Source organism: Scyliorhinus torazame, chromosome 2, assembly GCF_047496885.1.
Source record: "Scyliorhinus torazame isolate Kashiwa2021f chromosome 2, sScyTor2.1, whole genome shotgun sequence".
Lineage (NCBI taxonomy): Eukaryota > Metazoa > Chordata > Chondrichthyes > Carcharhiniformes > Scyliorhinidae > Scyliorhinus > Scyliorhinus torazame.
Window position 1 is genome coordinate 342,526,961 of NC_092708.1, and position 17,135 is coordinate 342,544,095.

The 17,135-nt window shown below is 45.0% G+C and overlaps 1 protein-coding gene across 3 annotated transcripts in view; it reads left to right on the forward strand.

The window, feature by feature from the left end:
• The window catches only part of dlk1 (delta like non-canonical Notch ligand 1), a 103,723-nt gene extending 90,669 nt beyond the window's left edge, over positions 1–13,054 (forward strand). For all 3 annotated transcript variants that reach the window (XM_072490690.1, XM_072490710.1, XM_072490700.1), the window contains exons 5-6: positions 8,140–8,284; positions 11,769–13,054. In XM_072490690.1, the coding sequence (XP_072346791.1) occupies positions 8,140–8,284; positions 11,769–12,531 (908 nt within the window). In that variant the 3' untranslated portion in view covers positions 12,532–13,054. The remainder of the gene's footprint in view (positions 1–8,139; positions 8,285–11,768) is intronic.
• Positions 13,055–17,135: the final 4,081 nt, after the last annotated feature.

The following is a 17,135-nucleotide window of genomic DNA, read 5'->3' on the forward strand; positions in this document are numbered from 1 at the left end:
TCGAGAGCGACGTGTCTTGACGTAGCTCTGGCGGCCACCCTCAACCAAGCGGGCAGACCCGTGACCTTCTTCACACGTACCCTCCATGCTTTCGAAATCCGCCACTCCTCAGTCGAAAAGGAGGCCCAGGCCATAGTAGAAGCTGTGCGACATTGGAGGCATTACCTGGCTGGCAGGAGATTCACTCTCCTCACTGACCAACGGTCAGTTGCTTTCATGTTCGCTAATGCACAGCGGGGCAAGATAAAAAACAATAGGATCTTGCGGCGGAGGATCAAACTCTCCACCTACAACTACAAGATCGTGTATCGTCCTGGGAAGCTAAACGAGCCTCCTGATGCCCGGTCCCGCGGCACATGTGCCACCGCACAAGTGGACCGCCTCCGAGCCCTCCGCAAGGACCTCTGCCACCCGGGGGTCACTCGCTGTTTCCACTTTGTTAAGACCCGCAACCTGCCCTACTCCATCGAGGTCAGGACAGCCACCAGGGACTGCCAAATCTGCATGGAGTGTAAACCGCACTTCTACCGGCCAGAGAAAGCGCACCTGATAAAGGCTTCCCGTCCCTTTGAACGCCTCAGCATGGACTTCAAAGGCCCCCTCCCCTCCACCGACCGCAACACGTACTTCCTGAACGTGATTGACGAGTACTCCCAGTTCCCATTCACCATCCTCTGCCCCGACATGACCGCAACCACCATCATCAAGGCCCTCCATAGCATCTTTGCACTGTTCGGGTTCCCCGCTTACATACATAGTGATAGGGGGTCCTCCTTTATGAGCGACGAACTGAGTCAATTCCTGCTCAGCAAGGGCATCGCCTCGAGCAGGACAACCAGTTACGACCCCCGGGGTAATGGACAGGTAGAGAGGGAGAATTGAACGGTCTGTAAGACCGTCCTACTGGCCCTACAGTCCAGGAATCTCCCACCTTCCGCTGGCAGGAAGTCCTCCTGGATGCCTTCCACTCCATCCGGTCACTGCAGTGTACCAACACCAACCAAACAGCTCACGAACGTCTCCTGGTCTTCCCTAGGAAGTCCTCCTCTGGGACCTCGCTCCTGACATGGCTGGATGCTCCCGGACCCATCCTGCTCTGAAAACACGTGCAGGCGCACAAGTCGGACCCGTTGGTCGAGAGGGTCCACCTTCGCCACGCTAAGCCCCAGTACGCCAACGTGACGTACCCCGACGGCCGACAAGATACGGTCTCCCTACGAGACCTGGCGCCCGCCGGAGCCCCACGCACACCCCAGCCACCAGTCCAACCCTCCCTCTCACCAGTGCACCTTACAGGAGGATCGGTCCTTCCGCCGGCCCCGTCTCGGCCCCCCCACCCACCGACGTACCCCGCAGACGCTCCCTTCCCAGGTCAACCGTTTTCCCCACCAGCACCCTCTAGGGGTGTCGAAGCTGTCACAGAGATTGAGGCCACGCTCCCGGAGTCACAGACGCCCGAGCCTCCACCGGAGTCACCACCGAAGCTTCGACGATCACAGAGGATGACCAGGGCCCCTGATCGACTGATTGCTTCATTTTAAAGTGTGTAGTTAATTATGAATCATAAATTGTAAATAGTAAATAGAATTGTAAATAGTTACAAAACGCTGTACGGAGGTATTACGTTACCTCCATAACTATAATTTCTACCATGTTACCATGTTGTAATATCAGGCCACCACCCCTGCCGGACTCTTTTTTTAACAGGGGGTCAATGTGGTAGTCTGTGTAGAGGTATTACGGTACCTGGTAATGCTGGAACTCCATTGGTAGATATTGTATGTTTCCTATTGGTCAAGCTGTATGGTAGCTCTGCCCTGCAAGGCGGGGTATTAGAGCCCTTGCCACCCCAGCTGCCTTCATTCTGTAACTGAGCTGCTGGGGGAAACATCTAGCTTATTAAAGCCTTCAGTTGGACTACAACCTCGCTTTAGTGGTCATTGATCATGCATCAAGGATTGTACACCAATTCCTTTAGGATTTACTTATCTTGACTGCTTTGCAAACTGCTCACAATTGCTTTAACTCTCAATTCCCAGACTGTATTAAAATGGCATCAGATCTTGATTTACCTTTGAAGGTTACTCTCCCACTTTAAATCTGGTTACTGTAATTGTCTCTTTAGCTCAGAACATTTGTTTACTCTTCCTTGAATTCTTCTGAATAATACCTTGCTCTCTGTTCACTTAACTCCCGTCATCCTAATCATTCTTTCTTTCTGTCCCAATTCCCTCGTTATCTGGAATGGAGCTTGTACTTTAGGAAACCTGCCTCTTTGCAGCTCCCATGTCCTGTCCAGTCTTTCTTCTCGCAGAGTTGAGAGATGTGCACTCCCTGAGGTCCTATCTGTAACTGCCAACAAGTTAATTGAAAACTTAAAAGCATTTGCTAAATTCTTACAAGGGCCTCCTGTTGCTAAGCAATCCCTGCTAGTTCTATTTATGCTTCACCCCATAACTCTGTTTAAGCATAATAGAAGCACAGTTGGAATTAAAACCAACCCCACATGTACAAACACCCTTTGTTCAGCATGAATCTAACTATAAGTTTTAACCTTCCAGGCACAGAAATATTAAATTAAACCCACTTAAAACTATACCTTATTTCAGGACAGCATGGTGGTGCAGTGGTTAGTACCACTGCCTCATGGCACTGAGGACCCAGGTTCGAGCCCAGCCCCGGGCCACTGTCCATGTGGAATTTGCACAATCTCCCCATGTCTGTGTGGGTTCACCTCCATAACTCAAAGATGTGCAGGGTAGGTGGATTGGCCACATTAAATTGCCCCTTAATTGGAAATTTAAAAAAAATCTATACCTTATTTCTAACGTTTACCAATACAAATATAAATCCCTTAAAACTACCTTTGGTTTTCTAACAGTGAGAACTTTGTTGGATTGACATTTCCAGTACTATGTAATATAATTTTGCTTTGATGTGGTTTGTGTGATTATTTACACAAGATTATGAGGTGTGAGGTGATAAACAACCTCTGACATTGATACGAGAAGTAGCTGTGATTGATTGACAGCTTTTAAGAAGGTAAGAGGGCAAAGTGTTTCAATGGTAATGTTGAATTCCTAATGTTTTTGGTTGATGATACAGGTCTAGAGATCCCCCCATGGTCCACGATTCTCTGAAACACAGTGAACCACATTCCACTTATAGAAGGGGCATAACTCCAACAAGATTGTGTGTGTTGGAGGGGTGGGGGGAGGGGGTTTTATTGGTGTTGGACCACTCACCCCGCAATGGAACTAGCAAGAGCAGGAATGCCATGTGTAGGTTCACAACCCACACTGTGGTTTGCCCCTTAATTGGAAATTTGAAAAAAAACTATACCTTATTTCTAATGTTTACCAGCACCGGCAGCACCGGCAAAAATAGCTGGCAATAGGACAGGAATTCTGGAACTGGGACCTACCAGAAAGCTTCCTTAGTGAGCCTGACTCAGCAGAAATTCAGGACAGTGTTTCAGGCCGACGACTTTTCATCAAAAGCAGAAAAAGTTACAGGTGTGACAGGTTGATTTTGCTTCTAACCTCTCTCCAGAGGTGCTGCCTGACCTGCTGAGTATTTCCAGCCTTCTCGAGTCTTATTTCAGATTTCCAACATCTGCAGTATTTTGCTTTTGTATCAGTTGTTTATATTAGTATGGTTACAGGAGTCCCGAGGATGTCATCATTCTTAATGTGTGATTTACAACTGTGAAGCAACATAATGAAGGCATTCAAATAGTGACTCAAAACACATAGGGCACGATCCAATGCCACCCTATCACCGAAAAGCAGCTCTCCGCAGCGCAGCGTGCCCCATAAAAAACGGGTTGACCCCATTCCCGGCTCACAATACCTCTTGAGATTCAACGCGATCTCGCGATACGTTGTGATGAAAATCCCGCCCTTTGTGGGTGGGATCACCTTTTGGCAAATATGCATTTTGGAGCGAGACAGCTAGTCTCACTCTAATATGCAGATTCCTGAGGTACCTGAGGCTGTGGGATTCATCCCCTTCGTCCTGGAGACCTCAGGCGAGCACCATTCAGTACTGGTCTCCACAAACGGGGATAGATGGAGCGGCACTTATGGGAGTCTCCCAGGGGATTGGAGGCCCCAAACTGCATTTTGGGCAGGGTGGTGCCAGTGCCACCTGTGCAGGTTGGCACTACCAAGCTGGCATTTTGTGGGCATGTGCGATCAGGCCGGGGTGCCCTGCTTTGGTGCTGGGGAGGATGCGGGGGCGTTGGGATTTGAGTCTCTCCAGTAGTGTGTTTGGGCTGGGGGGGGGGGGGGGGGGGGGGGGGGTGGGGTGGGGTGGGGGGTGGCATCCAGATCACTCGCTACATGAGGGAGTTCCAGTGAGCAGAGCTCCCCAGTATACAAAACGGGCTATGTGCAGCCTCGGCCCCTTATACTACGTGAGTCATGTTGTATAGCCATGTGTTTCTTGGCACTGCGAGCGCTGGGAAACACACGGCTAAATGCGCTCACTATCTGACTTTGTTCGTTATTAGTTGAATCGTGCCATTAGGCTCAATCCTAAAGGGTCACAAGATTATTTGAAGCAAATGACTGCAGATGATCGAAATCTAAAATTAAAATAGAAAATGCTGGGAACACTCATTAGGTTAGACAGCATTTGCGGAGAAAGAAACATAGGCTTAATATTGATCTGAAATATTAACCCTAACTTCCTGGAGTGTTTCCAGCACTTTTAATTTTAATAGTGATTTATATTGGGCGGCATTCCCTGGTTTTGTCCATGGTGGGACCTGCTGCAAGCAAGAATGGAAAATTTGGCGTTCCAGCCAAATTCCATTCACTTTCAGCGGCAACGGAAAATCCCAGACATGAACGCGGTTGGAGAATTTCAACCAATATTTTCCATTCAACCATTATTCTACTGTGAAGGACAAATTCCTAATTTAACTCCTAATTTTCAATCAATGAAGATCTTCAAAGTTGGTTTCTGGCCACTCTGAGTACCACACTACTAAACCTGTTTGACATGTGGACAGAATTCAGACAGAGCAGGCCGGTAGACCAAAGTATTCGGCTCGTTATGATTTTTCCTTGTTACAATGCTTTCCGAGTGACAACATTCCCATGCCATTGTGCACAATTACAAATGGCAGCTCATGCTAGGAAGTGTTTCCCTGGTGTGAGGGGAGAACCAAATTGCTCGGGGTAATTTTAACATTAATCAATTTGGTATAACACCCATTATACATATATTTAAATTTTTATTCAGATTGAAATCAATGAAAAAGACTTGCTGCTTCCAGAAAGATTTAAAGAAAATTAGAATGTGTAACCAGGGAGCTGGAAGCCAGGGAAAAGGGACCATATCTGATTGCTCCATACTTTCACCAAAAAAAGTCAACCATGCTGTCAGCTTTTGCTCCCAATTCCTCACAAAGCCTAGAGCTGTGCGACAGAAATCTGCATGTCTGCATATTTATACATCCAAACCCCAACATAAAAGAAAGCATGCACAGAAATGAAGTCAGAACTCTGCAGTGGATGTCGAGTGCCCTTGGCTCATGGTCCCTGATCAGTTCATCCCTAAAATGGTAACCTCAGTTCTATTTACACCAGAGGACATCAATTTCCATATTAAAGGGGATCTATTGCCTGAATTGGGCTGGTGGTGTAACAGCCACACACAGGTCCTTCTAAAAGTCCATCACCCCATGCTACTGATTATAGTGCTCAAGTAGCTTTGACTTACCTTGACCGCACTTGCGTGGTCATTTAGCTACTTTCTACACTGTGTGGCAATTCTTGGGATGGTGCAGGTTGGATCTACTCTATCTGCCAACTCCCTCACTAGTTACCTGTACTCTTTATCTATGGAGATTATTGTCCTCATTCTCAACAGCCTCACTTATACTTGCTACACTTTCATTGGTATATCTGATAAACGGGGAGCTCTTCCAGCTGCTCATCTAAGCCCCTCACCCCAAACCTGCTGCTACTCATCAAGGAGTGATGACTGGCCATATCCTGGATTTCCCTCCTTCTAGTGGGGGTAAGTTTTCCAGGAGTAGCATTGGTGTTCCAAAGCTATTTGCCCTGGAAGAAAACTGCAAAGGTTTAGTGATGGATAATTCATGTGGGTGGGTGGATGGCATTCCCACTCCTCTGCTCACACACCACCAGGATAAGAATTCATACCAGCTTCAAAAAATCTGTAATTATTATCATAGCCAATTCTTACCATTGGATCGGTTATTTTTAAGATTTCAAGCTGGAGATTAATAACAGACTGATTTAAAATATCATGGGCGGGATTCTCCGGTCGGCAACGGCAAAATCGTCTTTGCGCCGAAATCGGGAGCGGCACCGCTTTTGCGATGCTCCGCCCCTCAAAAATGGAGTACTCTTTGAGTACTCCGCATGCCGTCAGGACGGCCTCAGGACATCATCTGAGGCCCTCCCACGATGCTCCGCCTCCGATGAGCCAAGTTCCCGACGGCGTGGAACTCTTATGGTCTTATTTTTCGTGAACCCCGCATGGTGGCTACAGACTGAATCCAACGCGCCACAGTCGGGGGGGGGGGGGGGGGGGAGGAGCCGTTGCGCTGGCAGGAGGGCTGATGAGATTTACCATGCAGAATTAGTAAATTCTTGCGACACTAAAACTCAGTAGAAATTGGAGTTAAACTTCTCGGATGCAAACAAGAATCTTTATTGCCTCTATTTGATTACAGTTGAGAGAAACTTAAATCTATTCTCAATAAAGTCTGGCTAGCAAAAGGACTTAAAGAGAAGTAACTTATAAACAATTTAACTTTCAAAATAACACAGAAATGGTTTCTTGCTTATGGCAAAACAGCTTGCATTTACTTCAAGAGTTAGAGTGGAAAAGTGAAAATATGAAAATAAGGATAGCGAGTAGTTAGATAAAAGTATAGGATGATCCTGGATAAAGATGGCCGTATGGACCATCATGTTTAACGAGAATCTTATCAGACTTTAGTCATCTAACTACACCTCTATGTTGTCCTAATTGGTTTGGGTTCGAATCAAATACATTTGATTCGATGGTTAACTGTCAATCCTTAATGTGCAACGTAAGTTCTGAATGTTTCATGTTTGAATATTTGTGTATGTTATGGAATGCGATTCTGTGCTTTTATCAAGACTGGTTTCTACTGGTTTTCTGCTGACTTTGCTTTTATCCACATTCGGGACAATGGTGCCTTCATATTGCTATGGTGCTTACTTGGCCTTGATCTGATTACTGGTACAGCTCATTTCTTAATGCCAAACTGTCTTTGAAAATATGTTCATTAGAACAATAGCTTTTCCATCTTGCTCAGTGAAAATGTTGTTTTTATCTCCAATTAGTTTATGCATGTGTCAGGCTTTTTGTGTCTCTGTTGAAGCTATGTGTTTTGTCATGACCTGAGGTTATGAGTGCTGAAATCCTCATTTTAAAATGGGTATTAAAACTGGGTCTTAATATTTACACTAAAATAGCCTTTTTACCTATCAGATCTATCAGGAAATAGTCGATTACTATCAAGGGCCTTCGTCGGGGACTGGGGGGCTTGTCCGGGGGTGGTGAGGCTGGTTACAGGGGGGCAGTTTTTGGCAGGCCAGGTCCGTGTGCGGCCGGAGCCATGTTGCACGGCACGGCCGCTGCAGGCCGCCGCCTTGCGCATGCGCGGCCATGGACCCGGCAATTCTCCGGCCGTATCCGCAGCTCAGGGGCTTTACCTTGCGTGGCTGCTAGCCCCCCACCGGACGGAGGGTTGGTGCAGCTTTTGCGCCGTGTTTTCTGGTGTAAAGCGCCACTGTTCCCATGCCGGAGTCAGCACTTAGTCTGCAAATTGGAGAATCCAGCCCATGTATTCTTTCAAAAAGATGAAATCCCCTTCAGCGCCAAGATGACCTGTGATTCTTTTAGAACTCTGCCAACCTCAACTGTATCAAGTATAATCTCATGCATATTGAATAATTGATATGAATATGTTTAGGTGCCTTGAACACAATGCATTAGTAAATTTTGAGTTATCCTTGTAAAATAATTTGAATTAGTAACCATTAAAAATGGAACATCTCCTTTGTTCATGTGTTTATATTCATGAATGTTTCCCTGTTTTAATTAACTGCATCTTTTTTTTTATTACAGCCACGCACAGCTGCTCGCTCACACAGCCCTGTGTTAATAATTCTACCTGTATAGAGAGTGAAGATGGTGGCTACATATGTATCTGTGGACAGGAGTTTATGGGAAACCATTGTCAACTCAGGAAAGGGCCCTGCTACACCAGTGGGTAAAGTATACTCCCTACATATTGTTCAAAGTGACAGGCTTTCAAGCAGCATGTGGCAGATTCAATAATAGATATTAGAAGGGTTTGGCTCATCTGATTTCATCCATCCAGAATGACCTTAAAGTCCTCCACTCTAGCATTTGAATGATTCATAAATAATTCCAGCATTTTTTTTCCTCCCATCTCAATCTATTCTATGTTTGATAATTTTGTGAATGAAGAAGAATTTCCTGAAAGCAATCCTAAATTTGTCTTTTACTAATTTACAACTTGTAGACCACTTCAACTTGTTTGTTTTGATTTCCATCCTGTTCACATGCCGAAGAGAGGGAGACTGGGGCCCCAAAAGACTCAAGTTAGATATTCCTGCATTCATGCCTATACTACCTGTGTCAGTGGCAGATAAAAGTGCATTATGCTGTATCCAAGTTAATTTGAATGCTCTATTGCACTTCTGAAAAAGTCACTTTGAAGAATAAAACAAAGATGCAAAAGATCTATTTTTAACTGCGCAACAAGTGGTTTGAAAATCACTTTGTCAGGTCTGTACATTGAACAGTATTCAATAATAAGACAAATTGGAACCGAGGAAGAGGCCTTTCAGGCCATTGCACTTGTGCTGGAGCAAGCTCAACTGTAGCCATATAATCCAATTCCATTTTACTTTTCTTTCTCCATAACCTTTCAAATTCTTGCCAATCCCCACTTAAATGATGTTATCGTCCGTGCGTCAAAAGCCACTTGAAGTAAAACATTTTGGACACGTAGCACAACACGTCTTGCAGCCAGATTCTAACCCTCCTTTAAGAGTTGATGGCTGCCTTTATGTTGCTTTATGGTCTCCTGATATTTGATCCCCCAGAGAACATGCAGCCAATGAACAAGACTGGAAGCACTGACTGCATGCTGCATGTGTAAGTAGCTAGAATCAGCTGGCACCACAGATTTTACATATAGCCTTAAATGCCCTCAAAAGGCACAGGTTTGCGCAATACCCTCCTTCACTCATTCAGACATTGGCGTGCTCCCCCAATGTCTCGTCCCATATATATATTAAATCATTGCATTTTGCATCACTGCCTCACAATTGCAAATAATGTACAATTGCTGCTATTGAACAGTCAACTTGTGCAACTGGCTTTCTGGACATTTTGTTTACAGCTTGCACTTTATATGCATATAATCTTAGAATAATTCCTTTGTGCAAATGTGGAAGAGCTACAGTGAGGAGTTGTTGTTTCCCTTCTCGCACCTATTGATGCACAGGGCATATTTCTATACGTTCTTATTGCAAGACCGGACTCGAACCCAGAGCTTCTGGCTCAGAGGTAGGGATGCGACCCACTGTACCTCAAGACCCTCACAGTGAGTAGTGCAGAGCGAGAATTATTTGTGGCAATTATTTGGTAGCAGCGGGTTTTGAAGTCCATTGAACCCCACAGTTAATGGGAAAAGAATGGTACAAATTTCAGTTGAGTTTGTTCCAACAGGTGGAGAGAGGTTGCAGCATCACCTCTGGAGAAAGCAAGAATAGCAGGCACCTTTGTCATATTTGAGCAGATTTTTCTTTCTGTGTTGGGAGCAATTGGATTACGTTGATGCCCTTAAAACTGGGAAACAAAGCAAAGAGAAGAGAATGACCATAAGAGAGCCGGAGTATTTAAAAAAAAAAATAATTTAAATTAAGAGACACAAAAATGAGTGGCTCATCTAGTGCCTGCACAGCTTTCCTACATTGATCACCTCTGGGTGATCAATTTGTCCAGGTATAGGAACAGAAACATCTCTGCCAATTTTCTTTTACAGTAACATCACCCATTTTTCAAGGAAATAAAAATAGGCAGTACTATTAGAACATAGAACAGTACAGCACAGTACAGGCCCTTCAGCCCACGATGTTGTGCTGACCATTTATCCTAATCTAAGATCAACCTAACCTACATCCCTTCAATTTACTGCTGTCCGTGTGCCTGTCTAAGAGTCGCTTAAATGTCCCTAATGACTCTGACTCCACCACCTCTGCTGGCAGTGCATTCCACACACCCACCACTCTCTGTGTAAAGAACCTACCTCAGACATCTCCCCTATACCTTTCTCCAATCACCTTAAAATTATGTCCCCTCGTGACAGCCATTTCTACCCTGGGGAAAAGTCTCTGGCTATCCACTCTATCCATGCCTCTCATCACTTTGTACACCTCTTTAAGTCACCTCGCTGCCTTCTTCGCTCCAGTGAGAAAAGCCCTAGCTCCCTCAACCTTTCTTCATAAGACATGCCCTCCAGTCCAGGCAGCATCCTGGTAAATCTCCTCTGTACCCTCTCCAAAGCATTCACATCCTTCCTATAATGAGGCGACCAGAACTGGACACAATATTCCAAGTGTGGTCTAACTAGAGTTTTATAAAGCTGCAGCAAAACCTTTCAGTTCTTAAACTCAATCCCCCTGCTAATGAAAGCCAACACACCATACGCCTTCTTAACAAACCTATCAACCTGGGTGGCAACTTTGAAGGATCTATGTACGTGGTCACCAAGATCCCTCTGTTCCTCCATACTTCCAAGAATCCTGCCTTTAACCCTGTGTTCAGCATTCAAATTCGACCTTCCAAAATGAATCACTTCACATTTATCAAGGTTGAACTCCATCTACCACTTCTCAGCCCAGCTCTGCATCCCGCCAATATCCTGTTGTAACCTGCAACAACCCTCAACACAATCTACAACTCCACCAACCTTTGTGTCATCGGCAAACTTACTAACCCACCCTTCCACTTCCTCATCCAAGTCATTTATAAAAACCACAAAGAGCAGAGTTCCCAGAACAGATCCTTGCGGGACACCACTGGTCACTGACCTCCAGGCGGAATACTTTCCATCCACTACCACTCGCTATCTTCTTTCAGCCAGCCAATTCTGTATCCAGACAGCCAGATTTCCCTGTATCCCATGCCCCCTAACTTTCTGAATGAGCCTACCATGGGGAACCTTATCAAATGCCTTACTGAAATCCATGCTAATTATTACATGCTAATCATGGATTCCAAATAATCTGGTGTCACAGTTTTAAGAATATTGATGTGGTGTTCTTTGTGTTGCTTACCTTGGATGGTTGGCCACAAAGACCACAGTGTAGCTTTTACTTAAACAAAGCTATAATTTTATTTACACTACTAAACTGAGTTCTGACACTTAGTCCTTTAGAATACAGAATTGAACAATAACATTTAAATATGCTCATCTACTGCTAATCTCACTACTGGTATAAACTATAATCTAACCTTCTCACACTAACTGCTCTTAGGACCTTCACTAGCTGGCTCCTGCATACATTCCTCCCCTAAGGTCTAGCATCACTGCTTCATATAGTTGTATCCCTCTAGTGGTTATTCATAATACTACATTAACCCTTGTCATGCTGATAGTTATAATACCACAATTGATAGATCCATTCAACAATATCTGTTATGTATCTATTTGATTGCAGGCCACTTTGTCAGAATGGAGGAAGTTGCTTTGATGATAATGGCTTTGCAGACGAGGCTTACTGCCTATGCCTGCCAGATTTTACTGGGAACTTCTGCGAAATAAGTATCAATAACTGCAACCCAAACCCTTGTGCCAACAATGGAACCTGCACGGATCTGGTTTCTGGATTCAGCTGTTTTTGCCCTGGTGGATTCACTGGCAAGTCCTGTGATTCTTCAATCACATCTTGCCTTAGCCATCCATGTCAAAATGGAGGCACCTGTCGCGATCACCCTGGGGGAGGCTTTGATTGTGCGTGCTTGCCTGAATATGGAGGAGAAACCTGCCGACACCAAATGTTTGAGAGTGTTAATCGTGACGCAAAGCAAAATGTGCACGCAGGAACAGATTGGGTCAGGCATGGCAAGACAATCCACCCACCATTGCATGCCCTTCATAAAACAACACATCAACAAGGTAATGGGATGCTCAAGATCACAGTCAAAGAGACCATTCACAAATCCAGCTCACTTCTCAATAGTAGTCAAGTGATCTGCTTTACTGTACTTGGATTATTGACATGTCTTGTGATCCTGGGGACTACAGGGATGATTTTCTTCTCCAAGTGTGAAATATGGCTGGCAAATGCTAAATATCGGCATCTTCTCAAGAAACAGAGGAAGCACCTTCTCCAAGATAAAAACGAAGACCTTTCAGTCAAAATTATATTTCCAAGTATGAATAAATTGACAAATTATAGAAAAAACTATACATCCATCTGAGTCTTATTTGGTAAATCAAATACGCCTATATTGTATTGTATTATTTAAGGACATTTATAATTGTTAGAACACATTCTATCATCTTGTTAATAACTATTGTTTGAATGTTTCTGATATTTGTCATAAATACATGTATATGTTTCTCAATGTGTGAAGTGCTAGTCCAAGATTTTGAACAAGGGAACCTATTATGATATTTTTAAATTCCCACTTGTGTTGTAACCTGTAGGATGGTGACAGGAATGAAATAAATCCTCCTTTATTGTGCCCTGTCTGCTGGAACGAACACAACTTGAATCCTATTTAAGTCTGAATTCTTAATTAATATAGTCTTCTGCATTTGATTTAGCTGCTGCATATACTAGTATAAGGGTCAAACTTTTGAGACCTATTTTTATGCCAAAGGTTATGGGGTTAATTGCACAGATAATGTTTACTGAGAGGTTGACGTGCCTGCTTGATTTGGACCTAAGTGAAATCCCAAAAATTATCTATAATGGAATAAAATGAAAAATGAACAACACCTCAGAATGTATATTTATTATCTAATATTTATTTATTTTATAACATTATCAACTATATACATTAATTACCAGTAATTAATAATCCTAACTCTTTGTCATTCATAATATGAGCCATAGAGGTCTATAGCATAGAAAAGGTCCTTCGGTCCATCATGTCTGTAGTAATCTAAATACTTCTTATAGGGGCTGGTTTAGCACAGGGCTAATTATGGTGACTAGGGGCTTTTCACAGTAACTTCATTTGAAGCCTACTTGTGACAATAAGCGATTTTCATTTCATTTCATTTCATGTTATGAGGGTCACTTCCTCCATCATCCTTTCAGGCAGTGAGTTCCAGACTCCCACCACCCTCTGGGTGATAATGTTTTTTCTCACATCCCCTCTAAACTTCCTGCCCCGTACCTTAAATCTATGCCCCCTGGTCATTGACCCATCCACCAAGGGGAAAAGTTTCTTCCTGTCTACTCTATCTCTGCCCCTCATAATTTTATACATCTCAATCATGTCCCCCCACTCAGTCTCCTCTGCTGCAAGGAAAACAACCCCAGTTAATCCAATCTCTCTTCATAACTAAAACTCTTCAGCCCAGGCATCATCCTGGTAAATCTCCTCTGCACCCTTTCCAGTGCTGTCACATTCCTCCTATAATGTGGATTCCAGAACTGCACACAATACTCTAGCTGTGATCTAACCAATGTTTTATACAGTTCCAGCATAACCTCCCTGCTCTTAAACTCGATGCATCGGCTAATAAAGGCAAGTATGCCGTGAGCCTTCTTAACCACTCTATCCACATGCCCTGATATCTCGATCACTTTAATAACTTGAATCAATGAATAAAAACAAAATTTTAAGCATTTATTTATCGACACTCTATTTAATTAGTAGTAAACATTTACAATGAAATCGAATCATGAACGGCGACAGAAATACTGATATTTTTGGTCTTTGATCCCTGAAAAACTAGGGTTGACTTTTATATGAGGTAAAGTTAAAGCTTTTTTTAGACCAAAAATCATGGAGTCAACATTTTCATAGGATTAAATTTTATGAGTATAAACATTTAAAAAATTCAAATGCTTATGATGCCCATTATTTACTTAACATGTCATTTTACTTTAATGACAGTCTAACAGTATTGTGACAAAGTTTATTTGACATCATAATTGCATACAAAACTTCATTTGCCAGCCATTGACCAAGTGGTACTCATGTTTGACTGCCAGACAATGTGCTTAAATGCAGAGGCATTTGATAAATGCACTATGCAGTCAGTGATGTTGATTTGTAAGTTTCATTGTTTACTTAGTATGCTACTCAGCAAGTCTTCAGTGGATTGTGTCAAGAGGCTAACTCACTATATCTGGATTCGCAGATTCAAATCCCAGTCAGCCAAGCATGTGAGACAAGTTCCTCCACAAAAATAGCTGCAAAAAATGAAATTAGAAAGAAAAAGCTTGCATTAATTTAGTGCCATCAGGAAGTCCCACTCAATGAATTACAGTTGTAATGTAAGGGAAACACAGCCAATTTCACTGATCAGGGGCGAGATTCTCCGACCCCCCGCCGGGTCGGAGAATCGCCGGGGGCTGGCGTGAATCCCGCCCCCGCCGGTTGCCGAAGTCTCCGGCACCAGAGATTCGGCGGGGGCGGGAATCACGTCGCGCCGGTTGGCGGGCCCCCCCGCTCGATTCTCCGGCCCGGATGGGCCGAAGTCCCGCCGCTAAAATGCCTGTCCCGCCGGCGTAAATTAAACCACCTACCTTACCGGCGGGACAAGGTGGCGTGGGCGGGCTCCGGGGTCCTGGGGGGGGCGCGGGGCGATCTGGCCCCAGGGGGTGCCCCCACATTGGCCTGGCCCCCGATCGGGGCCCACAGATCCGCGGGCGGGCCTGTGCTGTGGGGGCACTCTTTCCCTTCCGCCTCCGCCACGGTCTCCACCATGGCGGAGGCAGAAGAGACTCCCTCCACTGCGCATGTGCAGGAATGCAGTCAGCGGCCGCTGACGCTCCCGCACATGCGCCGCCCGGAGATGTCATTTCCGCGCCAGCTGGCGGGGCACCAAAGGCCTTTTCCGCCAGCTGGCGGGGCGGAAATTCGTCCACCGCCGACCTAGCCCCTTAAGGTTGGGGCTCGGCCCCCAAAGATGCGGAGCATTCCGCACTTTTGGGGCGGCGCGATGCCCGTCTGATTTGCGCCATTTTGGGCGCCAGTCGGCGGACATCGCGCCGTTTCCGGAGAATTTCGCCCCAGTTGTCTACAAATGGTAATGAGATAAATAGCCAGATCATTTTTAGTGTTGTTATGGTCCCTGTAGAGACCAGCAACTTTGAAAAATCAATTCAAACTTACAGTTAATAGCTGAATGGATGACATAGCAAGATTCCAAGTTTTAAGACTTCTATTGTAACAAACAAATTAAGAGCAACGTTGACTAAACACTATTTATGTAAGCCACTTATACTTCAAACCACCAAACAGAACTTTCCCCTTTTGTTTTAACACAATCAAAAATACCACTTCACACTTATCCTCTACACTGCTCTTTAGGTCGACAGTCAATTCTTGTTTGAACCTGTGATTCTTGGCTCCCAAGGATTTGCTTCATTTTTCTTCATTCTTTTTTTTTCCCAGCCTGGTAACATTTAACCCCAGAACTGTCTTTCACAGTGAGAGTTTCGCCTGGTGTTTCTCCCTTTAGCTGATGCTAGATGAATCTTCCAACCTCTTTTCAAATTCTCCAGAATTTGGTCTTTTAAATCTAAGCGTGAACTTTCACCTACTTTCCTGTATGGTGATGCATTGAGACTGACTGCCTCTAGTTGCTCCATCTCCCAGATCTTGGCAAACTCTTGTCTATGAATTTGAGTGATATTTTGGAAAAGACGGCAGTGGTTTCTTAAGGATTCTCCCCCTCTCGCCAAGCCCATCTCTACAGCAGCTTGAACCCCACGAGTCTTGTATCCAAGTAGAAATGCTGAATAGCTGTTCTTTAGATACCAACTCTATCTTGTAAATAAATGGACAGTTTAAGTAAAACCATTTACAATCCAACATTGTCAACACCTTCGCAGGACATTGGAGACTAGCATTGTAAACACAGATGCTTCTGCCAATGTGTCGAGGTGTGAACACTGACACCAATTAAAGGCAACAGTGCCTCTTAAAAGGCAGTGCAGACAGGAGGAAAGAGTTGGCTGGGCTTCCATCCTTGAGGTGGCTAGTGGCATCACCAATATTCCTGGCTTGGTGTGCCGGGCTGGGGAAAGGTACCTGGGCAAGCTGGGATTTTCATTGCTGGGGATGGGTGCGGGCTGCAGTCAAGCTAACCAGCCCTGGAAAGAATTTGGAGGCGGCCATGGGGGCTGCTCGTAGCTGGGTCTGGCTGTTTAAAAGTCCATTTTGGTGCTGTGGCACTTTGTCTCAGTTTAATTAAAAATTGAAGGCCCTCAAGTCCCCATCCCTCACAACCCCTCACTCCCCATGAACCATTCATGTCCTCCTGCCCACCTGCTGCCTTAAGCCCACCTACAGCACCACGCCCTGCCCATCCCCGCAGCCTACCCAAACCCTCCATCCTCCCTGCCCAAGATCCTGGACCTACTATTTTTGGGGATCCATTGGGCCTTCTGCTGCGGTCCTGGCAGAGCCCACCAACGCGCTCTTGGTGCTGTGGATTGATGGCCAATCCAATTGGCCTGCAGCTCCTGAGGGCAGAAGCTCCTGCGCAGCGAGGGGTTGAGGTCGCACACTGGCCCTGTTTAGCACACTCACAGTGCTTTTTGGCTGCAGGGTGGGCTGTCGTTGAGCAGATTGGCTCCATGTCAACTTCTGCCCCAGGCTTTGCCTAGGCGGCAACAAGCCCTCCTGGACCAACTCCACCACCAATCAATGTGAAGAGATCACAGAGGAGATTAATGCATGCCAAAATAAGTTCAGTGACTTCATCAACATTGACACAAGAAAAATATGACTCACAACATCTCCTATTCCTCATACTCACACACTCACCATTATTGCAGCACTCACTTTACATCGCACATTCTGCATGCCAGCAATTCCACCATGAAAGCCACATT